Consider the following 27,365-nt stretch of genomic DNA (forward strand, 5'->3'; position numbering starts at 1 on the left):
CGAAGGGAGCTGTGTGCACTGTGTGTGCAGAACCATCCCCTCTCCCCCCACCGCCCCTCCCACCGCCGTTCCGTGAAGCCAGAAAGGATGGGGACCACTGTTTTAGAGCCTCGGTGGCGCAGTGGTTAGAGTGCAGTACTGCAGGCTACTTCTGCTGATCACCCACTGTCAGCAGTTTGGCAGATTGAATCTCAGCAGGCTCAAGGTTGACTCAGCCTTCCATCCTTCCGAGGTGGGTCAAATGAGGACCCAGATTGTTGGGGGGGTGGGCAATAGGCTGACTCTGTAAAACTGCTTAGAGAGGGCTGGAAAGCACCATGAAGTGGTATATAAGTCTAAGTGCTATTGTTCTTCCTCCCTCCCTCTCTCCCTCCCTCCCTCCCTTCCTTCTTTCTTCTTTCTCTTAATTCCCTTCTCAGTCTCCTTCCTGGTGACGCCGTGGTTAGAATGCAATATTGCGGGCTGACTCTGCCCACTGCCAACAGTTCGATCCTGACTGGCTCAAGGTTGACTCAGCCTTCCATCCTTCCGAGGTGGGTCAAATGAGGACCCAGATTGTTGGGGGGGGGGGGGCAATAGGCTGACTCTGTAAAACTGCTTAGAGAGGGCTGGAAAGCACCGTGAAGCGGTATATAAGTCTAAGTGCTATTGCTATTGCTAACTCATCTTGCGGTCCAACAAGACAGTATCTGAAATAACTCAGATTTATTTATTTATTTATTTTTGTTACTGCCAATGATCAATGCCAAGAAACAAAGCACTACCCTAAACTTTTGAGACTACTCGCTTCAGCAGAAACTTTTTAAAGACCCTTAACTAAAATTTAACAGACTCTGCCAAGTAAGGAGAAGTTTACTGACTGATCCTTTTCCTGATGATTATTTTTTTTAAAAAAATTGTACTCCAAGTGGCTCAAGGCCCAATTTTTTTTTTTTTTTTTTGCTTTAATTTATATGCCGCCCTTCTCCGGAGACTCAAGGCGGCTTACGATGCGTTAAGCAATAGCCTTCATACTTTTGTACATTTATACAAAGTCAGCTTATTGACCCCACAATCTGGGTCCTCATTTTACCTACCTTTGAAAGGATGGAAGGCTGAGTCAACCTTGAGCCTGGTGAGATTTGAACTTGCAATAATTGCAGGCAGCTGGATGTTAATAACAGTGCTTTAGTCCACTGTACTACAGGCTCTTTCAGATTATTGGAGATGTTTTAAAAATAAATTAGTTAAGCAACGACAGGACACAAAGACTAACGCAGGTATGGAGAAAAGTTAGCTGAGCAATTGTACGGAGTGACGAAGATTCAGGAGAGGAGGGAAAAAAAGTTGTTCTTTATGTAATGTCAACAACAATCTATTCAGTTATGGAATTTGAATGAATGAGTGAGTGAGTGGATGGATGGATGAATGTGCTGGAAGGGACTTTGGAGGTCTTCTAGTCCAGCTCCCTGCTCAAGCAGGAGAACCTCTGCTATTTCAGATAAGTGACTGTCTAGACTGATTTGATTCTGATTTGAATCTATTTGATTCTGTAAGACGGGGTGGTGACTTCAAAAGGCAATTAGGCAAAGGATAAGGCATCAACAGGTATTGGGCGTAACTGGGCATAATAACTAAATAGATGCCCATATTCAACTACCTTTTCAATATCACATACGGGTAGTCCTCGACTTATGACTGGCCACTTAACGGCCATTCAAAGTTACAACAGACTCTCCAGGGCTGGTATTCACTTACGTTCGCTTCCGGTTCGCAAATGTGAGCGCGCGCGCCACCGAGACTCATAATAATCAACCGATTGTAATAAAACTCAGATGAATACGTATTTGAATACAAGCCCGTCCTTCTTACCATCTTCGTCGTTGGAAATAACTACAGTAGCCATATTGCTTTTCCCAACGGTAGCCCCACTCCAGTGGCTGCCTTGGGGTTCACTCAGATATACCCGGAATCTCTCCTCCGGTTCAAAGGCAGAGTCGTCGTTTATAATAATAGTGCAGTTCTTTACCTAAAGTCAAGGATATCAGCAGTAAGGATTGGGAGGCAATCCGCACAATTCATTCATTTATAAAGCAATTTATAAAGCAAGATATGAATTCTATGCAGGTAGTTCTCGAGTTACGACCACAATTGAGCCCACAATTTATGTTGCTTAAGTGAGAAATTTGTTAAGTGAATTTTGCCCCATTTTACGACGTCCCTTGTCATGTTTGTCAAGTGAATCGCCGCAGTTGTTAAATTAGTAACGCCGTTGTTAACTGAATCTGGTTTCCCCATCGTCGTTGCTTGTCAGAAAGTCGCAAAAGGGGATCACAGGACCCCGCCGGGACACTGCAACCGTCATAAATATGAGTCAGTTGCCAAGCCATCCAAATATAAAGCATGTGCAATGGTCGTAAGTGTGAACAATGGCCATAGGTCGCTTTTTTTCAAAGTTGTAAACTTTGAATGGTCACTAAATGAACTATTGTAAGTCGAGGACTATCTGTATATTTAATTAAAGTTCCTTTCCACTTTGAGATAGGAAACATGTACCCTAAACTCTACAAAGTGATGGCTAACCTTTTCCGGACCGAATGCCCAAAGTGCATGCGCGAGTGAATGCACACACACGCCCAAATCCCCAAAATGCAATGTGCGCGCGTGCCCGAGCCCCCCCAAATGCAATGCACACGAACCCCCCCCAAATGCCATGCACAATGCAATGCCCCCCCAAATGCAATGCGCCCCCCCCAATGCAATGCCCCATGTATGCACCCCACGCCCCATGCATGTGTGCATGGCTACCCGCATGCCCCCCGTCCCCCACACATGCTTGCATGCCCCCCGCGCATGCGTGGCAGACACCCAAAGATCAGCTGGCTGGCAGGAGGTGCAGACGCATGCACAGCAGAGCTGAACTGGGGCAACTGCTCGCGTGCCATTAGAGAGGGTGCTGCATGCCACCTCTGGCACACATGCCATCACGGCTCTAGAACACACTTTAGATCAGAGGTCCCCAACCTTTCGGACCTCAGGGACCCCTAAATTCATACTTTTAAATCCCGTGGACCACTAATACGATCTGCCTAATGACCAGCTGGGTGGGCGTGGCTAGGTGGTCATGGGACTGGGCGGGCATTGTCAACTCGATGTCACTCACGTCAAGGGACGCCTTGCCGGCCTCTACTCACCCCTCTCCTGTCAGCCACTCCTCACCTGGGGCTAATTAGGGCCCCAACAGGAAGCAGCTGTTGGAGCTAAGCAGCCACCACGAGAAAGAGTTGGCCGAGAAGGAGGCTCAGCAGAAGCACCTCACTGAGGACTAGGAGCTTAGCCTTTCCAAGCAGAGGGAAGACTGGCAGGAGTGCCAGACAAGGGACTGGCGCCTGGAGGCTCAGCGGGCTGAGATGGTCAGTCAGTTCTAGGCCATGATGCAGTCCCACTGGAACGAGGCTCTCTGGCTCTTCGCCACCAGCAGTACTTCCCTCCAGCCCAAAGCTCTGCACTAGGAGGTGGAAGCAGACCCCGAGTCGGAATTTTTGCCCCCCTCCATCCCACACAAAAAGACCCCAAAGGGGGAGACTCTCTGCAGCCACACAAACGTTCATTGCAGGTATCCGGCCCAGGGGCCGTACCTTGAGGACCCCTGATTTAGTGCAATATAAAAAATGCAAATAATAATTTTTCTGTGGACCACCCAAATTTTCTCGCGGACCACCAGTTGGTCCACGGACCACCAGTTGGTGACCGCTGCTTTAGAGGATAAAACTGCAAATAAATCTTCCAACCATCTCTCCACCCCCCCAGGGAACTAACCCCCAGCTCTGCCAATGTTCATGACTCAGCCCTGCATACCTTCCCAAATTGTGCTTCAGCCCCCAGTCCATCTGCCTTAGACCAAGAAAATAAAATAGCATTTAAGTTGAGTCATAACCCACGTTCTGGCAGTCTTTCCATTTCGTATGTTTCTTCGTCCAAAAATGTTTTCCTCGCCACAAGTGACAAATTGCAGCAGTTTTAAAACTGGGCCAAGGGCTTTGAGTTGATGGGCTCTCTCTCTCTCTCTCCCCGTCATGTTAAGTCCTCAGTTCTCTGCCAGCTGTACTCACTCACCTTCTCCCCTTTCAAAAATGTGATCCGTGATTCTTCAGCATTTCTCCTTTCCTCAAAATCCTCCATGACTCTTGCGGTCTGACTCTGGGTATGGCACCTGACTGAAGATTCGTAGCTTAAGTCTCCAGAACGGATAACAGGAATGTGTAGGACATGGTCCTTCTCTTTCACGGAGTAGACATCTTTACTGAACTTCATGTTTGGAACTGTAAAGGAGGAGGAGGAGGAGGAAGACAGAGGAAAGGTAGAGAAGGGAAAAGAGAAAGGGAGGAGAAGGAGAAAGAAGAAGAGGAGGAGGAGTTAGAAGATGATGGAGGGGGAGGAGAAAAGAAGAAGAAGAAGAAGAAGAAGAAGAAGAAGGAGGAGGAGGAGGAGGAGGAGGAGGAGGAGGAGGAGGAGGAGGAGGAGGAGGAGGAGGAGGAGGAGGAGGAGGAGGAGCAGAAGGAGAAGAAGATGAAACAAGGAGGAAGAGAAGAAGGACAATTTAATGATAGTCAAAGTTACTAATATGCTATCAAATCGTACTAGGAAACAAATAAAAACAATATAAATTGAAAGATACAAGCGACATGATTATAGTAATAAGTGGGAAGAGATAGATACTAGTAAGGAAGAGAAGAATATTAATACAGTCTTAGTAAATTATTTGACAGGGTTGAGGGAATTATTTGTTTAGCAGAGTGATGGCGTTCGGGAGAAAACTGTCCTTGTGTCTAGTTGTTCTGATGTGCAGTGCTTTATAGTGTCGTTTTGAGGGTAGAAGTTGAAACAGTTTATGTCCAGGATGTGAGGGGTCTGTAGATATTTTCTCAGCCCTCTTTTTGACTCGTGCAGTATACAGGTCCTCAATGGAAGGCAGGTTGGTAGCCATTGTTTTTTCTGCAGTTCTAATTATCCATTGAAGTCTGTGTCTGTCTTGTTGGGTTGCAGAGCCAAACCAGACAGTTATGGAGGTGCAGATGACAGACTCAATAATTAGTTTGGCATTTGCTCATCTACTTACCATCCTGGAAGGTATCATTAATGGCCACCACTGCTTGGAAAGGTTTGGCCAGCTCTGCTCCTTGAGGGGAACTCAAATAGACCACAAAGGTCTCCACCCCTTCAATCACTGGGGACTGCGCATCATCCAGAATAGTCAAGGTGCAATACTAATGGGGGAAATAAGAGAAATAAAACAGCCCGTTCTGTAAACATATATATGATATTTCTTTGATTTATATAGCCTGGTTTTGTTCTGTACAACTCAAGGCGGCGTACGTAAAGCTTCCTTCTTCTATTTATTCTTCTTTTATTCTTTCTAGCCAATGTCGCCTTGCTGTGCCCAGGGGTAGGGCGTTCTCTGTGGGTACTCCCACCCTCTGGAATGAATTACCTACTGAGCTCCGGATGGCTCCTGATCTCCGCTCCTTCTGTCGGGACTTGAAGACTTGGCTTTTTAAACAAATAGGCTGAGACTGATTCCGGGTTTTATTATTTACTATTAATTAATTATTTGGATTAAATTATGATTTTATTGTACTTGTTTCTTAACTTGTGTTTGCCGCCCTGAGTCCTTCGGGAGAATGGCGGCATATAAATACATGTAATAAATAAATAAATAATAATAAATATTTCTGCAAAATGACAGCCCTGTGAGGCAGGTTGGACTGATAGAGTCATCTACCCTGCTTCCGGGTCTAAGGGAGGATTAGAACTCAGGATGACTATTTTCAATCTATCTCTACACCAAATTGGTTCTCCATAATAAAGTCAGGCTTAACCCCTAGTCCCGTAATGAGGAACCTATGGCACACAGCAAGCTGATTTTCAGGCCTTCTGGACCAACCGGAAGTTGGGAAACGGGCTGTTTCCGGCCTCCGGAGGGTCTCTGGGGAGGTGGGGAAGGCCGTTTTCGCCCTCCCCAGGGTTCTAGAAAGCCTCTGGAGCCTGGGGAGGGCGATAAACGGGCCTTCCGGTCCCACCGGAAGTTGGGAAACAGGCCATTTCCAGCCTCCGGGGGGGTGGGGAAGGCTGTTTTTGCCCTCCCCAGGCTCCTAGAAAGCCTCTGGAGCCTGGGGAGGGTGAAAAACAGGCCTATTGGGCCCACCGTGCCATCATGTGCCAAAAGTGGGGGGAGCGTGGGCGGGTCGCGCGCACATGCACGGGGGAGCGGGGCGCACGGAATTATGGGTGTGGGCATGCACATGCGTGACCCCCCCCCCCCGCGCTCCCTCCGCTTTTGGCATGCAACAGCAAAAAGGTTAGCCATGGCTACCCTAGTCCCTTCTGGGATATATTCACATTGTTTCCTTTGCAGTCATTATGCTTTCATAATATCATAGAATAACAGAGTTGGGAGGGACCTGGGAGGTCTTCTAGTCCAACGCTCTGCTCGACCAGGTGGCGCAGTGGTCAGAGTGCAGTACTGCAGGATACTTCTGATGACTGCTGGCTGCCTGCAATTTGGCAGTTCGAATCTCGCCAGGCTCAAGGTCGACTCAGCCTTCCATCCTTCCGAGGTGGGTAAAATGAGGACCCAGATTGTTGGGGGGCAATAGGCTGACTCTGTAAACTGCTTAGAGAGGGCTGCAAAGCGCTCTGAACTGGTATTGCTATTGCTATACCATTCCAGATAAATGGTTGTCCAATCTCTTCTTAAAAACCTCCAGTGTTGGAGCACCTTCAACTTCTGGAGGTATCTTTAACTCTACAGCTGCTGGATTTGTGGCTGGTTTCTCATCCAAGGCCCAACATGAGCCTTGGTAGTACAATGGTCTAAAGCACCCTGTTATTAAGACCAGCTGCCTGCAATTACTGCAGGTTCGAATCTAGCCAAGGCTCAAGGTTGACTCAGCCTTCCATCCTTTCTAAGGTAGGTAAATTGAGGACTCAATTTGTGGGGGCAATAAGCTGACTTTGTATAAATATACAAAAGGATGAAGGCTATTGCTTAACGCATTGTAAGCCGCCCTGAGTCTCCGGAGAAGGGCGGCATATAATTCAAAATTAAAAAAAAAAAAACTCTGCCTAATTTTGAGATCAGGGGTGAAATTCAGCCGGTTCGATCCATTCGTGCGATCCGGTAGGGCCGATTGTGCGAAACCCCGCCCACCTGTGAGGACATCATGCTGCTCCTTTTTTGCGACGATTTTCAGCCTTTGCGCATGCGCAGACAATGGCGCGAGTGAGCGAAGTGAGCGTGCGCCCGGCGCACACACATTTGCAAACCGGTAGGGAAGGTAAGTTAATTTCACCCCTCTTTGAGATCCTCCAATGACACCCAGATGCCACCAACTCTAATGGCCCTACTAATAAAAAAAAACAAAAAAACCCTACCCACTCTGTATTAAAATATATGAGAGGCACTGAGGAAGAGAAAGAGAGAGAAAGGAAGACAAAGCGTTTTTAGAATACAGCGGCTGAATTTTGATGGCATGACCCTTGAGATGCTGCAATGGTCGTTAGTGTGAAAAGCCGTTGTAAATCACTTTTTTCAATGCCGTTGTAACTTTGGCCACTAAACGAATTGCTGTAAGTAGAGGAGCCACCTGCATCTTTGTTTTATTAACTGGTGTCAGCTTTCATTTATAAATCCCTGCTTTCCTTAGAGGCAGAGGTGGGTTTCGGCAAGTTCTGACCAGTTCTGGAGAACCGGTAGCGGAAATTTTGAGTAGTTTGGAGAACCGGTAAATACCACCTCTGACTGGCCCCGCCCCCATCTATTCTCTGCCTCCCGAGTCCCAGCTGATCGGAAGGAAATGGGGATTTTGCAGTAACCTTCCCCTGGAGTGGGGAGGGAATGGAGATTTTACAGTATCCTTCCCCTGCCACGCCCATCAAGGCATGCCACTTCCACCAAGCCACACCCACAGAACCGGTAGTAAAAAAATTTGAAACCCACCACTGCTCAGAGAGTGAAGGAACAGCCAACACGGTTAGATTTTGTGTTTCTCAACCTTGACAGCTAAGTGTGGACTTCAACTCCCAGAATTCCCCTGCGGAGGGGGAGGGGATTAAACTCGCCAAGATCGAAAAACATTGCATGAATTGGATTGCAGCATCCATTTGCATGCATTTCTTAACGAAATTCCTCTGTATTTGGCCCTTAGCTTTTTAATTCTGATCTACATAATAACTGCTGAGCTGATAGGTCTCAAGAGGGGGTTCATTGGAGGAGGGGGATGCGAAACTAGTCCATTTCACTATCATTGTCTTGGACAGCTCCCAACAACTATTGGCTGATGGTTACCGTTTCCTTTCCCAAGTAAGGTTTACCAGAATAATATGGAATGGTATCAAGAGTACATCAAAATACATTTCAAGAGGCCTAATAAAACAAAGAGGTTTATTTGACAGTCCTAAATTTGTCCAGGTTTTTGCCATGTGATCTAGGCTTGTGCAAAAATGTTCAACCTTAAAGGTAAAGATAAAAGTTCCCCTCGTACATATGTGCTATTCGTTCCCGACTCTAGGGGGCGGTGTTCATCTCCATTTCAAAGCCGAAGAGCCAGCGCTGTCCGAAGATGTCTCCCTGGTCATGTGGCCGGCATGACTAAATGCCAAAGGCGCACGGAACGCTCTTACCTTCCCACCAAAGGTGGTCCCTATTTTTCTACTTGCATTTTTTTTACGTGCTTTCGAACTGCTAGGTTGGCAGAAGCTGGGACAAGTAACAGGAGCTCACCCCGTTACGCGGCACTAGGGATTCGAACCGCTGAACTGCTGACCTTTCGATCGACAAGCTCAGCATCTTAGCCACTGAGCCACCGCATCCCTCATGTTCAACCTAGGAACAGGCTATTCTGGAGAATGATGTGCTCTGAAGACTAATCCTTCCATTACGATTACGGGAGGGAGAAAAAAATAGCCATACCTCTTCAGTTCTCCCTGGATGAAATTCAACCTTCTTGGAACTGGGAATGTAATCAAATCCCGGAGTAGCAGATGGCGGATCTGATGTCCGAGTGGCGCACCAGACCGAGGTAGGAATGGAGAGATCAGACCCGTGCCTCGTAATTGGGATTTCGATAATCCCTATAGCAGGGAGGGAAGGGAGGATTTGAAAGCAATTAATTTCAAATGGAAACACAGAAGATTACTGCTGCGCGTACCCCATTTCCAAAAGACACTGCAGTCCTCACGTCTATGTGGTTTAAAGAAAACTATTCTGAAATGAACATCGTTACGGAAGGGAACCAAACTGAATAGCTATTGTAAATTGCCCAGAGTTACTTAGGTAAGATAGATGGATGGTGTAAAAATAGAGGCCCCTTTGTTGAACTGGAAATATACAAATGGATGTTTCTGTGCACGGAATTCACTGGTCTTTCTTGTAGATGCAATAGTTGCCAAATATATCGCTCTAAGGCAGGGGTGAAATGCTCCCGGTTTGGACCGGATCGCCTGATCCGGTAGCGATGGCAGCGGGTGGTTCGGAGAACCGATAGCAAAAATCCCTGCGCCCCCCCCCCCCCCCACCATGCTCAGCTGAGTCACAGGATCATCAGAGGCTTTTTCTTTTTTTACTTTTAAAAGCATTTTTTCTACAACCTCTTCCGACCAAAAAATGCTTTTAAAAGTAAAAAAAAGAAAGCCTCTGATGATCGCGCGGCTCAGCTGGGATCCTCAGAGGCTTTTCAAAGCATTTTTTTCTGCAATCTCTTGGCCGAAGGGGTGGTAAAAAAAATGCTTTGAAAAGTCTCTGACGATCCCAGCTGAGTTGCCTGATCGGCAGAGGCTTTTCAAAGCATTAGAAAAAAATGCTTTGAAAAGATAACAAAAAAAGAGCTGGCCATGCCCACCCAGTCACATTACCCCACCACCACCAAGCCACACCCACAGAACCGATAGTAACACATTTCACATTTCACCCCTGCTCTAAGGGTAATACAGATAGTCCTCGATTTATAACCAGTCATTTAGAGACCATTCCAATGAACCTACAACCTGGGTTTAAAGTTCCGATGGTCTCACACACAACACACATACACACACACACACACACACACACACACACACACACACACACAAGATCATGTGACTGCACTTCGAGTGCTTGGCAACCCTGCAGCATTTACGGCCATTTGCAGCATCCCATAGTCACATGACCCCACATTTTTGCCAAAAACCGGCATTGATTTCTGTTTTAAGTAAGTGGCTTAAGTGGTTTTTGTCAAGGGAATCAGGAGCTAAGGCGATTCAAATGAATACAGGTTTATTGCATGCTAACAGTCTCTACAAGAAACTGAACTACTAACAGTCAAAAGAAAATTGGCGGTAGATAAGATTCAACGGAATTCAAGGTGAGTTGGATTTAGATCTTTTGTGAGTGCAAATGGACTCAAGACTGATAACTTGTTTGACCCCCCCCTCTGGTTCAGCCTGGCCATCTCTTACATGGCTAATTTTGCCCCTTTTTCCACAGTTGTTAAGTGTATTAGTGGAGCTGTTAAATAAATCATGTGGTTGTTAAGCAAATCCGGTTTCCTTTGCTTGTCGGAAGCCTCCTGGGAAGGTTACAAATAGTGACTGCTCAACCCCAGGACAAGGCAACTGTCAGAAGTATATGCCAGTTGTCAAGCAGCCAAATTTTGATCACATGATTGCTGACTATTGGGGGCGAATCGCTGGCCCCCATGGAGAGGGCTCGCAACTTGGGTGTCCTCCTGGATTCACGGCTGTCTTTAGAAGAGCACTTGACGGCTGTGACCGGGAGGATTTTTCATCAGGTTTGCCTGATTCGCCAGTTGCGTCCCTTTCTAGATCGGGACTCTACACACAGTCACTCATGCCCTCGTCACTTCCCGCCTGGACTACTGTAACGCTTTCTACATGGGGCTCCCCTTGAGGAGCACCCGGAGGCTCCAACTGGCGCGTGGATGGTTATGGGAGCAACATGGCACTCCCGTGTGACACCTCTCCTGCGTGAGCTGCACTGGCTCCCGGTGGTCTTCCGGGTGCGCTTCAAGGTTTTGGTCACCACCTTTAGAGTGCTCCATGGCTTAGGACCAGGTTATTTACAGGACCGCCTACTACCACAAACAGCCTCCCACCGGTCGGTACGCTCTCACAGAGAGGGGCTCCTCTGGGTGCCATCAGCCAAACAATGTCGACTGACGGCCCCCAAGGGGAGGGCCCTCTCTGTGGGGGCACCCATTATCTGGAACGAGCTCCCCACAGAGATACGGAGGATCCCGGATCTACGCACTTTCCACCGTGCTCTTAAGACCCTCTTATTCCAGCAAGCCGGTCTGGCCTAATTTTCTCCCCTGTTTTAAAATTCTTTTAAATCGAAATTTTAATCTGTTTTAAATTATTGGGATTTTTAATTGTCTCGGGCTAAATTATTTAATCTGGTTTTAATTATGTTTCTAACTTTTGTATCTATGTATTTTATTTTGTGCCTGTTCACCGCCCTGAGTCCTTCGGGAGTAGGGCGGTATATAAATTTAATAAAAACAAACAAAAAACAAACAAACAATGGTCATAAGTGTGAAAACTGGTCATGTCACTTTTTTCAGTGGCGTTCTAACTTCGAACAGCCACTGAACAAATGGTTGGAAGCCAAGGACTTCGTGTATGCCTATTTTGTGCATTAAACATAAAGGGGATGAAGGAAGACCCCACCCCCCACCTCTCCTAGGATAATGAAATAATTTAGGAAATATTAAAAAGGAAGAATATTTCTCCGGATGATAAAAGAAGAAACATGTTTTAAAGACAGAAAGCAGCTCCCTGCCCCCAGCAGATATTTGGTGCCCATTAAGAAATACTGGGCCAGCCTATCTACAAGACAAAAGACCTCCAGCTCCAGGGTGATGGGATTAAAACATGACCCTCCAGGACATAATAGGATTAACCTATCTAGCAGCAGAGCACAATCACCTGGGGACATTGCATCACCCAGCAAACTTCAACCAAACCTGGGATTCAGACAACCTACAAAGTTAGCTATGACCTCCTACGACAGCCAATAGAATACATGTTCTTGCACAGGAACAGGAAGCTGAAGTTCAAAGCCCAAGAGAAGGTATAAAAAACCCTTACTCTCAACTCCATGTGGTCAGCTGCCCAGGACCACCCATGTGCTTCTACTTCACCATTAAACCATCTTTCCAATCAGCCTCCATGTTTCCATTGTCTTTCTCGCGGCGTGGAACTGAACCAGGTGGATCGTTCTTCCAACAGGGATAATAATACAGCATGCGGCAAGAGAGAAATAATTCCCATAATTATACCTGCTTCTTCGCTAACACTAAAAGCCGCACTTCCGAGCGATACAGTAGAAGCATCGTTGGGACCGTCGATCGTAACTTTAGCGGACATGATGCTCCCAAGCCGAGCGTTCTCGGATACATCGGTCAGAGCAATTTCAAATTCTTCCTCCTCTTCGTACTCGCTGTCATCAACCAGCTTCACGTCGCAAGTTGTCATTGTGACACCGGGCCCCAAGATGACCCGGTTCTCGTTGGACATTCCCCGGGATTTAAAGTCTGAACCGGACTCCAGGGCATACATGCTGCTGCCTTGGGCACTTTGAGAGACGGTGTAGCAAATGGCAGAAACAATGCTGCTAGAATCTCCTACAATATATTGCAGAGAAAAAGATTATTTTCCAGAATTCAAAACAATCGTCATCAACAAATATACCATATTTTTCGGAGTATAAAACACACTTTTTCCATCCTTAAAAGAGGGTGAAAATTTGGGTGTGTCTTATATACCGAATGTAGCTCACCCACCCTCCGGCCCCCACCCTTTGGCCTCTGCCTCTCAGCAATTTGCTTCCTTGCAACCAACAGCAAACAGCCTGTTTCAGTTTCAGCTTCAGCACAGCCTGATTATTTATTTATTTATTTGTTCAACTTGTATGCCGCCTTTCTCCGAAGATTCAAGGCGGTTTGAGATTAGCACAAACAACTGATTGTTGGTTGGATCGGCCTCCTGATCATCAGCTGTTTCAGGCTGCAGGGATTGCCATTGCCTATTGCCGCCTACGCATGTCCCATTTTCAGCCTCCGCTGTTTGCTGCAAGGAGGCAAATTGTTGGGAGGCAGAGGCAGATTTTTTCTTCTTGTTTTCCTCCCCCAAAAAAGTAGGTGTGTCTTATAGTCCGGAGCGTCTTATACTCTGAAAAATACGGTACTTCTTGCAGGGATTCTTTTGCTAAAATGCAATGTTTTTATTTTGAAAGGGATAGTTATTTTATCCGGATCATGGGTATGTTGACAGGAAGCAGATAATTTGGCCTAAAATCAGTTTTTAATGAATTTTCTTTCTACTTTTTATTTGTGAATTGCTATTTAGCTGGGTTTGATATAATACAGGTAGTCCTCAACTTACAACAGTTCCTTTAGTGACTATTCAAAGTCACAATGGCACTGCAAAAAGTGGCTTTTGACTGTTGCAGCAACCTCATAGTCATATGACCAAAATTCAGACGTTTGGCAACTGACTCATATTTATGTGTAAGTCTTCTTTCCATTGGGTGATTATGGAATGTCCATGGGCTACTTTCGATAAAGACGCCACCCGTTGGTGCATTCAGTAAGATAAGCAGTTGAGTTACAACAGCACTGAAAAAAAGTGACCAGTAACCGTTTTTCGTACAGCATCCCCCACGGTTACGTGATTAAAATTTGGATGCTCGGCAACCGATTTATATTTATGACGGTTGCAGTGTCCCCTTAAGGTGAGTCAGCGGTATAAAGTGGCTACATAGAAAGTGAGTAGAATCTTGTGCTATCTTAATGGAAAAACAGTGTTAGGAAATAATTGGTTGATCCTGTATTAGGTGCATTTATTTACTTCTGTTAAGGACAGCAAACGCTGGGTGCTTTCCTATGTAAGATCAAGGTAGAGGAAAGGATTCAGGAACCAAAAGAACTACCATATTTTTCAGACTATAAGACGCACCAAAAAAATTTTGGCCTACCTTTTTTCGGGCCTTTTCCAGACTTTTTTCGGCCTGCTTCCGGGGCTTTTTTTGGCCCATTTTTGAGGCTTTTTTTTGGCTTATTTTCGGAGCTTTTTTTTGGCCCATTTTTGAGGCTTTTTTGGGCTTGTTTTGGGGGGGTTTTTTGGCCCATTTTGAGGCTTTTTTGGCCTGTTTGGGAGGCTTTTTTTTTGGCCAGTTTTCGAGGCTTTTGGGGGTGTTTTTAAGGCTTTTTGCGGCCCATTTTGGGGGCTTTTTGGAGCCCATTTTTGAGGCTTTTTTGGCCCATTTTCGAGGCTTTCTTGGCCCATTTTTGAGGCTTTTTTCAGCCCATTTTTAGCCCTTTTTCAGAAAAAATGAACCGAAAAAAGCCTTAAAAATGGGCTGAAAAATGCCCCGAGAACAAGCCGAAAAAAGCCTCCAAAACGGGCCCCAGCAATATTCGGTCTATAAGACGCACAGACCTTTTCGCCCCCTTTTGGGAGACATAAAAGTGTGTCTTATAGTCCGAAAAATACGATAAGCATGTTGAGTGTGTACAGGTAGTCCTTGACTTACAACAGTTTTGTTTAGTGACCGTTCAAAATTACAACAGTACTGGAAAAAGCGACCTCACCATTTTTTACACTTACGACCACTTGCAGCATCCCCATGGTCATGTGATCAAAATTCAGACACTTGGCAAATGACCCATATTTATGACCCCTGCAGTGTCCCGGGGGTCATGTGATCACCTTTTGCAACGTTCTAATAAGCAAAGTCAATGGGGAAGCCAGATTCAGTTAACAACCATGTTACTAACTTAACAACTGCCACGATTCATTTAACAACCACGGCAAGCAAAGTCATAAAATGGGGCTAAAACTCACTTAACCGTTGCCTCGCTTAACAGTGGAAATTTTGGGTTCAACTGGGGTCGTAAGTCGAGGACTACCTGTAGCCTGAATTAAACGCGATTGCATTCTATGGGTGGAGTTAAAGCTAACTTGTTCCTGTATGTCAACCAACCTTTCCTTTCAATGGGGACAGAGAGGATGCCGGCACTCTCACTGGTATGGTAGACCTTCTTGTCAAACTGCAGGGTGGGCTCATCTTCTACATCATTAATGAAGACTTGGGTCGCAGTGATGTTGCCCAGCAAGGCATACGCTGGCATACTCAACTCAACGGTGAAGCTCTCTACGCCCTCAAAGATTCCGTCATCATGGATAACAATGGTGCAGGTTTTGAGGTCTTCCCATTCATCGAACTGCACCTACATGGGTTGACAAGTAACAGCAGGTGGAAACAGTCAATGAATACTCCGTCTTTACTAGGACTGGCAGATTTGATTTGGATTCACCACCATTCATGATGAGCTTCAGGACAGAGTCTATGGAGATTCTCAGTCATCCAAGGTCATGGTTGTCATGCTTTTTCAAGAGGCCACTGGACTTTCTGTTTTTTTTTCTTTGAAGACGTTTCGCTTCTCATCCAAGAAGCTTCTTCAGCTCTGACTGGATGGCAGGGAACGGAAGGGTTTCAACAGTTTCAACAGTTCCAAGAAGGCTCCACACCCATTTGCACCGCTCAGGTGACCCTGAGGACACAGATAAACCTCCAGGTGGCCTCAACGACTCGCTAAAGGGATGCAAATGACCAGCTGCCTGCAAGGAGTATAAATCCATTCCATTTCCCACCATCCAGTCAGAGCTGAAGAACCGTGCCCTGGATGACTGAGACTTCAACTCCCAGATTTCCATGGCTGGCTGAAGAGTCTTAAAGTTGCCAAGTTTGGAGACCCCTGCCCTAAACAATCAGAATCTTCATCAATGATCTTTAGTGATGGTTGTTGCCTTCACATCACTTCCTGACCATGCTAGGAGGTAGTTTGGCTGATTCTTCTTTAAAGTGAAACAGTCTTTCAAGTCCTTTGGTTCTAGAACTTCTACTGGGCTATACACAGGGGTGGGCTGCTGGGGGTTCGCAAGGGTTTGGGAGAACCTCTAGCTAAGATTCTGTGCAGTTCGGAGAACCCCCAAATCCCACTCCTGGCTGGCCCTGCCCAAGGGTGGGTTCTACTTACCTTTACTACTGGTTCGCAGTGGGGCTGCGTGCGTGTGCTTGCTTCGCTTGCGCGCGCTCTCTCTACTCTGCGCATGCGGGGTCGGTGGGCGGGGCCTCCCATTGGTTTTACTACCGGTTCTATAGAACCGGTGCTAACCGGGGGCAACCCACCACTGACCCTGCCCCCCCCCGGCCCCACTCCTCCCAGGAGTCCCCACGCAGCCCGTTTTGGATGCAGGTAAATGCAGGGTGCGTGTGGAAGCTTGGGGAGGGCAAAAACAGGCCTATTGGAAGTTCAGGAAGGCCAGAAATGGGACCGTTTCCAGCCTCCAGAAGGCCTCCGGAGCCTGGGGAGGCCATTTTTACCCTCCTGGAGGCTCAAGAAAAGCCTCTGGAGCCTGGGGAAGGCAAAAATGCACACACATCCCGCTGTGGTGTAGGAGACCGACTAGGCCACGCCCACCCAGCAACCAGGCAGAGAATTTTTGAAGCCCACCCCTGGCTATATAGTATAATTAATTTCCTGCACTCACCTGGCTAGCATATTCAAGGTAATCCTGTTCCCCTGGTTGAGAACTTGAACTAGAGGTGGCCGTTCCTTGTTCTGTACGGCACAGGACAATAGCGTATTGTTTGAGGTTTCCTGCCCTCCTCACAGCCACACTGACGGAACCGGCCTTTTCACTGATGTTGTAGCTGGAAAGAAAGACGGACAGAATGGGTTTCCTTCAGATCACAGAGTGGGAGCAACCCAAAGTTTGTGAATCAGGGAAGAATGCATTGAAATGAGTCCTCCTCAGTTCAGTATTTATGTTAGACTTACAGTAGTGGCCAAAATTGTGGAAACCTTTTGGGGAAAGTGTATTTTTGAGGTTTGATGGCTAATAGCACCACTTTTTTTTTTTTATTTTCAAGTTAATCATATCCCATTGCTGAAATGGCCTGGGAATAGCCCAGACCTGAACCCAATTGAAAATCTATGGAGCCGACTAAAGAAACTTCTTAGTCAGAAGCGACCCAGCAATGAAACCCAGTTAAGAGAAGCCATCCTTCAATCTTGGTTTCACATGATAACAGCTGCAGAACTAAAAGACTTGGTTCACTCCATGGGAAGACGTTGTAAGGCCATAATTCATGCGAAAGGTTACACAACTATTTTTGTATATCTCGCTTTTTTCTATGATGATCATTTTTGTATATCTCGTTTTTTTCTACGTGTTTCACTTTTCTTCTTTATACTGTAACTGCTATTCTAATAGCAAATCCTTCATAAAAATTATTGCATTACATTCTTCATTAAATTATCTTTTCATTGATATATTATGTTATGGTATTATTCCAAAAAGAAGTGGTGTTATCAGCTAGTTTTAGAAAATACACTTTTTCCCAAAAGGTTTCCACAATTTTGGCCACTGCTGTATATTAGGAGGTTTATACCATGTGTTCCTTCAGTCTATCGTTCCCAGTAGCAAATTAAAAAGTTAACTTGCAATTTATAACGACTTAATTAACTTCAATGTGCTTACTTTCTCTTCTTTTATTGAAAATGTGAAATCTCCCTTCATTGGGGACAATTCAGTCTAATCAAATTCGTTTAATTCAACTCCAGAAGAAGAAAAAAAAGGAAAGTAAGAAACAAGAGCAACAAATACAACTTGGCAAAAGCCCAGATATACCAAGCAGGTTAAATAAAGCCTCTTGGAGCAGATTATCAACAAATCACACATAAAATATACCAGCTGAAGTAAAAACGAATGGAAAAATGCTTTGTTCAACATATGAATGTCCAACCCTCTTCTTCATCCATGGTCCACTTGCATTTCTCTTGTCCTTCTATAAGATGTTTGCAGTTCCTTGTCACTTTCTTGTCTAATTTAATGAAAAGAAGGACTAGGGGTGACATTATAGTAATATTCCAATATCTAAGGATCTGCCACAAAGAAGAAGGGTTCAACCTATTCTCCTGAAGGTAGGACAAGAAGCAACGGATGGAAACTAATCAAGGAGAGAAGCAACCTCGAACTAAGGAGAAATTTCCAGACAGAAAAGAGAACAATTTATTTATTTATTTATTTATTTTACAGAATTTATATGCCGCCCTTCTCCCGAAGGACTCAGGGCGGCGAACACAGGTTAAAAACATACAATAATAAAAACCCACTAAAACAGATTAAAATTGTTAGGTTCAGCTTGCAGCTTACTCCTAACTTGTTGGTCAGGCAATATATCTGTTTCTTTAAGAAACAACTGAGCCACGTAATCAGGGTTTGCTGAACCCTGTAATTAGGCTACAGTGCATAAATAAGCAGCACAGAGAAGCGTTCCTTCTTCCTGCTTCTTCCGGATTGATACCTGATTGTATCCTGTTGCTTATTGCGTCTGTTATATGGTACTGTATACCAAGAGTTACTAAAGTCTGTTTGCTTTGGTAAGGGAAGATACTTACTGGACTGATATTACTGTTTATGACCTTGGACTGTTTTACTTACACCGAGACTGCTTGTTATCTATAAAGTATTTTTCTCACACGAGCTACACGTTTATCTCCTTCCCTGTGTGTTTCTGCTCTGCTCGTTGCACAAGCAACAAATACTTTTTACACACACCCTAACAAAAATAATAAATAATAAAAACCCAAGGATCAGAATCAGCCCATTCGTTGGAATAACCAAGTCTTCAGGCCTCGATGGAAGGAGCGGAGATCCGGGGCTGTCCGGAGCTCGGTGGGTAGTTCGTTCCAGAGGGTAGGGGCGCCCACGGAGAATGCCCTACCCCTGGGCATTGCCAGACGGCATTGCCTGGTCAATGGTACCCTGAGGAGAGCAACCCTATGGGAGCGGACAGGACGGTGGGAAGCAGGCAGGAGATGGTCCTGCAAATACCCTGGACCTAAGCCATGTACAGCTTTATAGGTCAATACCAGCACCTTGAAGCGGATCCGGAGGACCACTGGTAGCCAGTGCAGCTCGCGCAGGAGAAGTGTTACACGGGAGTAACGAGGGGCTCCCGTAACAACCCGCGCGGCCGCATTCTGGACCAGCTGGAGCTTCCGGGTGCACCTTAAGGGCAGCCCCATGTAGCCCCATGTTCCAATTAATCCACGGAACGGCTTGCCTTCAGAAGTTATGGGTGCTCCAACACTGGAAGTTTTTAAGAAGAGATTGGACAGCCATTTATCTGAAATGGAGTAGGGTCTCCTGCTTGAGAAGGGGGTTGGGCTAGAAGACCTCCAAGGTCCCTTCCAACTCTGTTATTCTGTTATTTCCAGCATCTTTGCCTTCTAGCAACAGCATAAAACAAATTCTATCACATGACATTCCATAAGTTTTTATTTCACTTCAAGGTGATTTTTTTTCGTATGTGCTTATTTAAAATATTAGTTTTTCTGAAATAAGGTACATTAAAGCCACCATCCGTTAAGAAAGGAGGAACTTGCTAGCTGCTGACAGTAAACATGCTATGCAGTGGTGGGATTCAAAGAATTTAACAACCGGTTCGGCCAGGGTCAGGTTGGCTGTCATAGGAGGCATGGCCCATCCCCGTCCTCCAGCTCCTCCAAACATGTGGGATGAACCTCTCGCGACGGCCAACCTGACCCTGGGTGAACCAGTTATTAAATTATCCTCCCCCCCCGCCCACTATCAAAGTGTGTTAGGATATGGTTTGAGCCTAACAAGTTGTCCAGGCAATATATGTGTTCTGTGACTTTAATGTGAATATGTATTGTGTGACTTTAAAGTTTTCCTGCTGATTCATTGTAATGCTGAGTCATGCTGTAATTAGTTGTGAACGTATTTAAGAAAGGTACTGTAACGTATTCAGTTGATGATAAGCTACCATTGTGTGAGGAGTTGCTATCATTGTGCTATCATCGTTGGATGGATCTGCTAACATCATGGTTTGTGAACCAGAGTGAGTTTGTTATTCTAACCAACTACTGTTTGTCTGGTAAGAAGATATCTGTAACTTCGGACTGATTTAACTGGCAAAGACTTGGATTGATTTAAAGACTATGAGATTGTTTTTTCACTATAAAGTAAACTTTTGATAAACCAGTTTGCACATCTCTTATTCATTGCTCTCAGCAACGTTTCTCTGTGCTCTACACTCTGCTGGTTGGTAACACAACAACAATATCCTTAACAAAGTGGATCCTGGGTGCTGCGCTGCAATGGAGAAATGGGCAATAGAGCAGATGGCATGAGGAAGGAGAAGGAGCAGGGAGAAGAAAGAGGGAAAGAGGCCTCCTCCTTCCCTCGCACTGGCCACTCCGTTGCCCATTTCTCCATTACACCGCAGCGCAGCGCCCAGGATACACTTTGATAGCAAGGTAGAGGTGAAATCTAAAATTTGTTACTACCGGTTCTATGGGCGTGGCTTGGTGGGGGTGGGAGTAATGTGACTGGGTGGGCGTGGCCAACATTTTTTAAAAAAAACTTTTAAAAGCATTTTTTCTACAACCTTAAGAGGTTGCAGAAAAAAATGCTTTTAGAAGCCTCTGACGATCAGGCAACTCAGCTGGGATCGCCAGAGCCTTTTAAAGGCATTTTTTTTTTTTCTACAACCTCTTCGGCCAAAAAGGTTGCAGAAAAAAATGCTTTTAGAAGCCTCTGACGATTTCAGCTGAGCCGCGCGATCATCAGAGGCTTTTTTTTTTACTTTTAAAAGCCTTTTTGTCGGCTGAAGAGGTTGTAGAAAAAAATGCTTTTAAAAGTAAAAAAAAAAAACAGCCTCTGATGATCGCGCAGCTCAGCTGGGCTTGGGGGGGGGGGCAGAAATTTTTGCTACCGGTTCTCCGAACCACCTGCCGCCATTGCTACCAGATTGGGCGATCCGGTCCGAACCGGGAGCATTTCACCCCTGGCTAGAGGGGTGGGGGTGGGGGTAATTTAACAACCGGTTCAGTTGAACCAGTGTGAACCAGCTGAATCCCACCACTGATGCTATGGCATGGTAACAGTAACAATTCCGTCAAACGGCTGAATAATTACATTCCTGCATTGTATTAAGAAAAAGCTGGTAAGTGGGGTACCTCATATGTTGAAAGCTGATAACGGACCACTGAATATGGAAGATATTATCAGCAACAATGCTGGGTTTGCTGTCCTTCACCAGAAACTGAAAACTATCCTCTGTCCTTTGAATATTCTCTTCATGTAGCACATACTGGATCAATCCCAAATTCACGTCCTCTGTTAGATAAAGACTTCAACAAATTAATCCCGGAATTAAAGACCTTTTTTTATTTTTTTTACATTCCTTTGCAAACCACGATAATAGCCTCCGTGCTAATCTAATTTCTGGATGCGGAACAATCCCTGTTGCTCAAAAACGATTTCGCCGTATCTCAGCCTATCAGTGCAACATTTTATAAAATGATCCATGCTGGGAAACACTATTCATTTCAGCTAGAGCCCAATGGAGCCTCAACTGAAGATGACCAAATAAATAAGGTTCTTGGAGGCTGCAGCATTCAATGAAATTGCTTATGAGTTAAGCAATCAACCCATAAAAACAAACTTTATTTTGTGCATCATTAGGAAAGGGAATATCAAACTGACCATATTTTAATTATTTTCTAAGGATCTATCTGGCCACACTCAGAATACTGGTCATTCAAAAAAGATACTTTAGAACTTTAGAAGAAGAAAGAAAAAAAAAAACAGGTAGAGGGCACCAGACTGGAATGCAGCCAGCTAGAAAAGCAAGTACTGGGATTAGAGAAGAATTGTGTAAACTAAACCTTGATATGGAAAGGAAATGTTTCTTATTTTCCCTGAATCTAAGAATATTAGACATTCTCCATCAGTTTGAAGAGTGGGGAGTTTCAGGAGAAGATTAAGGCAAAAAATTAACTCTTTAATTAAAACTTCCTCATGGGATTTATAGTTAATCTCATGGGATCGAATGGTTAGCATTAAGCCATAGTCTCTGCATGCCAGGTCAATCCAAAAATCCGGGCGGACGGGGTGGGGGTGAGTGACAGGTGGGCGGGGGAAGGGCCAGCCAGAGGTGGTATTTACCGGTTCAGCGAACCAGTTAAAATTTCCGTTACCATTTCGCCCGAACTGGTCCAAACCGGCTTAATACCACCTCTGTACAAGGTCCCCTCCAACTGTGGCTTGGTCTAGCTATTATGGTTAAATAAACCATGGCTCGCTGATGGAGTGGGAATACAATCAGTGATAGCAACCAACTTGAGCGCAAAACACAAAGATGGCTCTTCGGATGTCTTCCCTGATTGTTTATGTCCTCGGAGAGGTTTCGCTTCTCATCCAAGAAGCTTCTTCAGTTCGGAATCTTCTCGGAAGAAGCTTCTTGGCGGAGAAGCGAAGCACTTTCAAAGGAAAAATTAAGAAAGTCCAGTTGCCTTTTGGGAAAAAAAGCACCTTTGGGACAACTGCAACCTGGATGATTGAGAATCTATTTAGACGTTTTCCCTGATTGTCAGATTCAGAGTTCTGCTTTGCTATTTTTCCCCAGGTGGGTTTGTTGCCAACAAAATTGGTGGGTCATGTTCAATCTTCTCTGTATTATCCAGGTTCATTCAGCATCTCCTTCCATTCCTCCAAGAGAAAAGGACTACACTCAGAGGTAGGCTGCTGCCGGTTCGGACTGGTTCAGGTGAACCGGTAGTTCCGACCACCGGCTGGGCCTGCCCACCCGCCCCTGTTGTGACCTAGGCTTACTGAGTCATTACAAGACACAATTAGTCCCAAACAAACCTATTTTATTGTAACAGCTGAGAATTACGTTCATTTCCAGCTGAGTCCCAATTAGTTGCAAAACAAATCCTTCGGAAGAAGTCCTTTGGGATAATCACCAACCTTTATCTTCTTTGACACCCTGCCAAAGGCCTTACTTGGCAAAGCCCCACGAAGTTCAGAAACAAACAAGAGATGCTGACTGGAAACAGAGTTAGCAACGTGGCTTTCCTGCAAAAAGGCCCAAGTGCCTTTGTTTCTCTTTTAAGCCTTATGGGAGGGCCCAATCATCTCCTGGCCTTACTCCCGAGTCGTCCCTTTTGCTTTAGCTGCTCTTGCCTTCTGGCAGCTCTGCGCATGCGTGCACTAGGAACAGGTTTCTCCTGTTACTCTGCCTCTCTGCTGTCTGACTCTGGAGGCTCCGGAGTCCGCACATCACTCCCAGATGGCCCTGGCCCCATCTCTGCCTCCAACACAGAGCCCTCATCTGGGCCTTCCCCAAAATTCCAGGACTGGCCCATTGTCCTCCCCAGCCTCCTCACTGTCCGACTCCGCTGCCAGCTCTGCAGGCTGCTGGCGGACCACACCATCCCCGGCGCTATCCTGTCCTATATATCTCACTCTCTGGTTCGCTTGCCCTGCCCACGCAGCCCAGCTGATTTCCGTGCCTTGCCCGCTCTATTTACCACAGCTGCCTGAGAAGGTGTGCTGGAAGCCGCACACAGGAAATTGCTGTGTGTTTGTAGCCACACGCAAGCACTTTTTCGGTTCTGCACTAGGCGAACCGGTTGTTAAATTATGTGAAGGCCACCTCTGACTACACTCAGTAAGAGTAAGAAAATACGACACCAAAGAGCAAATGCCAACATGGCTTATACCTTGCGTAAAGGTAGTCACCATCGTTCCTGGCTGCAATTTCTTCTCCACGTAACCATATTTGGGGCCCGTTGTTATTTCATAGATCAGGAGGTTGTCTTCTGTATCAGGGTCCATAGTCAACAGTTCCTTCTTAGTGATGACATTTTTTGGCTAGATGGAAGAGCAGAAACCAGTGAAGAAGAGTTTGTAAACCCTGAGATTTAAAAATGAAATCCTACTAACATATTTCTTCCCCATCTGGTACCTCATACATGTTTTGGATTACAAGTACCATAATCCCTAGTCCAGTGATGGCTAACGTTTTTGCCGTCGTGTGCCAAAAGCGGGGGGGAGCGCTGGGGAGGGTCGAGCATGCGTGTGCCCACACCCATAATGCAATGCTCCCCACACACCATGCCCCCCACACATGCGTGCATGACCCCCCCACACGCTCCCCCTGCGCATGTGCACGTGACACCCCCGCAGCCCATTTTGGGAGCTGGCAGGCCTCCCTGAAGCTTCCTGGGACCAAAAATGGGCTGGGGGGGGCGCATGCACACAAAGCCCCCTCCTGCCCTCATGCATGCGTATGAGATCCCACGCATGCACACATGTCTCTCGCATGCATCCTGCCCCCGAGCCAGAGATGTGAAAATCAGCTGGCTGGCAGGAGGCACGCCCACATGCACGGTGGAGCTGAGCTGGGCGATAGCTCGCGTGTCCACAGAGAGGGCTCTGCGTACCACCTGTGGCATGCGTGACATAGGTTCGCCATCACGGCCCTAGCCCATGTAAACTCTGGAAACTCAAACACAAGGGGCTTGCTCTGTACAGGTATTTCTCAACTCTTACAACAGTTTGTTTAGTGATTGTTTGAAGTTACAATGGCAATGAAAAAACTGACTACACACTTGTTCACACTTATGACCATTGCAGCATCCCCATGGTCGTGTGATCAAAATTCAAATGCTTGGCAACTGTTCATAGTTATAATGACTGCGGTGTCCCAGGGTCATGTGATCCCCTTTTGCAACCTTCTGACAAGCGAAGTCACTGGGGAACCAGATTCACTTAACAACTGTGTTACTAACTTAACAACTGTAATAATTTATTTATTTATTTATTTATTTATTTATTTATTTATTTATTTATTTATTTATTTATTTATTTATTATTCAAACTTCTATACCACCCTTCTCCTTTCGGACTCAGGGCGGTGAACAGCCAAAATAAAAACATTTATACATAACATGACAATTAAAAATAGATTTAAAATAATTAATAAATTTGGCCCATAATTCAAAACTTGTCAATTTAAAGTCAGTATCAAAATTTTAAAACCAACCCTAAAATCAAGACAGACCGGCTAACTGAAAAAAATAAGTTTTTAGGGCCCGACGAAAAGTCCGGAGGTCGGAGATCACTCGTATCTCTGGGGGTAGATTGTTCCAAAGGGTAGGTGCCACCACAGAGAAGGCTCTCCTCCTGGGGGTCGCCAGCCGGCATTGTCTGGCTGACGGCACCCTGAGGAGGCCCTCTCTGTGGGAGCGAACCGGCCGGTGGGAGGCTATTGGTGGCAGAAGGCGGTCCCGTAAGTACTTAACAACACAAGAAATTTGTCTCCAGTGCATAAGGTCTCAGTGTACGCACAAGCAATAAGTGATCAATCGCGATCATAGTCATGAAAAATATACGTAAAATACGTATACGTAAAATATACGTAAAAATATATTCAGCATCAATCCTAAAATACAACATTGAGTGATAGCCATAGGATGCTAAATAAGCAATCAACATAAATCATACTGGAATACTAAGTACACAATATAAATCGTAAGATACAAGCAACAAAGTTATAGTCATAAGAACATAAGGAGATAAGTAATAGGAAAGATGAGAATAATCATAGAATACAGCCTTACTAGATATTGTAGTTTGACAGTGTTGTGGGAATTAGTTGTTTAGCAGAGAGATGGAATGAGGGGAAAAAGATTTCACCTTTTAAACACTATATATCATCTTCTTTTAACGATGCCATAATCCCTTGCGGGGTGGAGTCTGGGCAACTGAATGGAGCTAGCAGAGTGTTGACTGGCCGGATGCCCTTCCTGTCACCAATGCGGAGTTTTGTTCAGCAGACATATTCTCAGTGTGCCCAGAGAGAGAAATATCTGCCTCTACCTGGGATCGAAGTCACGACCTCCTGATTGTGAGGCGAGAGCTCCACCTCTAGGCCACAGCACCACTCTTTTAAACACTATATATCTGAATAGACTAGAGTAGAACAGAACAGAACAGAACAAAACAGAACAGAATAACAGAGTTGGAAGGGAGCTTGGAGGTCTTCTAGTCCAACCCCCTGCTTAGGAAGGAAGCACTATACCAGTGATGGTGAACCTTTTTGGCAACGAGTGCCGAAAAGGGAACGCTTCATGCGCACCGGGTGAGCAAGTCTTCCGGTTACTGCTGCACATGTGCATGCGCCAATCAGCTGGCTGGCGCGCATGCTCACGCCAGGAAACGGAAGACCAGCTCTTCCGGTTTCTGGCACTGCCATATGCACAAAAGTCAGCTGATTGTTGCATGCGCATGCGCGCCAGAAACCCGGAAGAGGAACGGGCGATGCCGCGCATGCCAGGCGACATGGCTCCCTGTGCCACTTTGGGCACGCGTGCCATAGGTTCGCCATCATGGCACTATACCATTTCAGACAAACGGTTGTCCAACCTCTTCTTAAAAATTTCCAGTGTTGGAGCATTCGCAACTTCTGGAGGCAGGTCGTTCTACTGTTTTCTCCAAGACATCAGGCTTACATCTTTCATGGTATCCTCACAACAACCTGGTGGGGTAGGTTGGCATAAGAGAGAATAACTGATTGAACGCCACCCATGAGCTTCCCTGGCCTAGGCTGGGTTTGAACCTCAATCACCCTTGTTCTACAACAACCCCTTCATCCTTGAACCACCTTGGCTCTCTTCAACTTTTTCAGATCTTCTGGTGTTATGCTATTGCCTATATCCGTGATGGTGAACCTATGGCATGTGTGCCACAGGTGGCACGCGTAGCCATATCAGTGGGCACGCGAACTCAGCTCCTGCGCGCATGCGCGGGCCGGCCAGCTGATTTTCAGGCCTTCTAGGCCCACCAGAAGTAGGGAAACAGGCCGTTTCCTGCCTCCGGAGGGCCTGGTTTGGGGGGCGGGGGAGGCCCGTTTTTCTTTCTGACCTGGCTCCAGGGTCTCTCTAGGAATCTCTGGAGGCTGGGGACAGCAAAAAAGTCACTTCCTGTCCAACCGGAAGTTGGGAACGGGCTGTTTCTGGCCTCCGGAGGGCCTCTATGGGGGTGGGGAAGGCTGTTTTCGCCCTACCCAGACTCATAGAGAGGATCTGGAGCCAGGTGAGACAGAAAAAAGGCCTACTGGGCCATCACGTGCCAGGAGCGGGGGGGAGGGGGGTCACATGTGCGGGGGCGGGGTGCATAGAATTATGGGTGTGGGCACACACATGCGTGAACCCCCCTGCCCCCCACTCCTGGCACGCGATGGCAAAAAGGTTAGCCATCACTGGCCTATATTCTCCTAAATCTGGGTCCTTGATGCAAAACCTTTTGATAGATGAGCCAAGTCATGAGCTACAGTGGCGCAGTGGTTAGAGTGCGGTACTGTAAGCTACTTCTGCTGCCTGCCGGCTGCCTGCAATTTGGCAGTTCGAATCTCACCGGCTCAAAGTTGACTCAGCCTTCCATGC

The 27,365-nt window shown here is 46.0% G+C and overlaps 1 protein-coding gene across 1 annotated transcript in view; it reads right to left on the minus strand.

Moving 5' to 3' along the window:
- FRAS1 (Fraser extracellular matrix complex subunit 1) overlaps positions 1-27,365 on the minus strand; it is a 294,939-nt gene that overhangs the window by 43,204 nt on the left and 224,370 nt on the right. The window contains exons 50-58 of the mRNA XM_070949170.1: positions 23,640-23,790; positions 21,090-21,249; positions 16,591-16,753; positions 15,020-15,266; positions 12,315-12,659; positions 8,951-9,111; positions 5,099-5,246; positions 4,096-4,301; positions 1,852-2,008 (exon numbers count right to left, since the gene is read on the minus strand). Coding sequence (XP_070805271.1) covers positions 1,852-2,008; positions 4,096-4,301; positions 5,099-5,246; positions 8,951-9,111; positions 12,315-12,659; positions 15,020-15,266; positions 16,591-16,753; positions 21,090-21,249; positions 23,640-23,790 — 1,738 coding nt within the window. The remainder of the gene's footprint in view (positions 1-1,851; positions 2,009-4,095; positions 4,302-5,098; positions 5,247-8,950; positions 9,112-12,314; positions 12,660-15,019; positions 15,267-16,590; positions 16,754-21,089; positions 21,250-23,639; positions 23,791-27,365) is intronic.

Source organism: Pituophis catenifer, unplaced genomic scaffold, assembly GCF_029215685.1.
Source record: "Pituophis catenifer annectens isolate HBS135680 unplaced genomic scaffold, rPitCat1.0.hap2 SCAF_8, whole genome shotgun sequence".
Classification (NCBI taxonomy): domain Eukaryota; kingdom Metazoa; phylum Chordata; class Lepidosauria; order Squamata; family Colubridae; genus Pituophis; species Pituophis catenifer.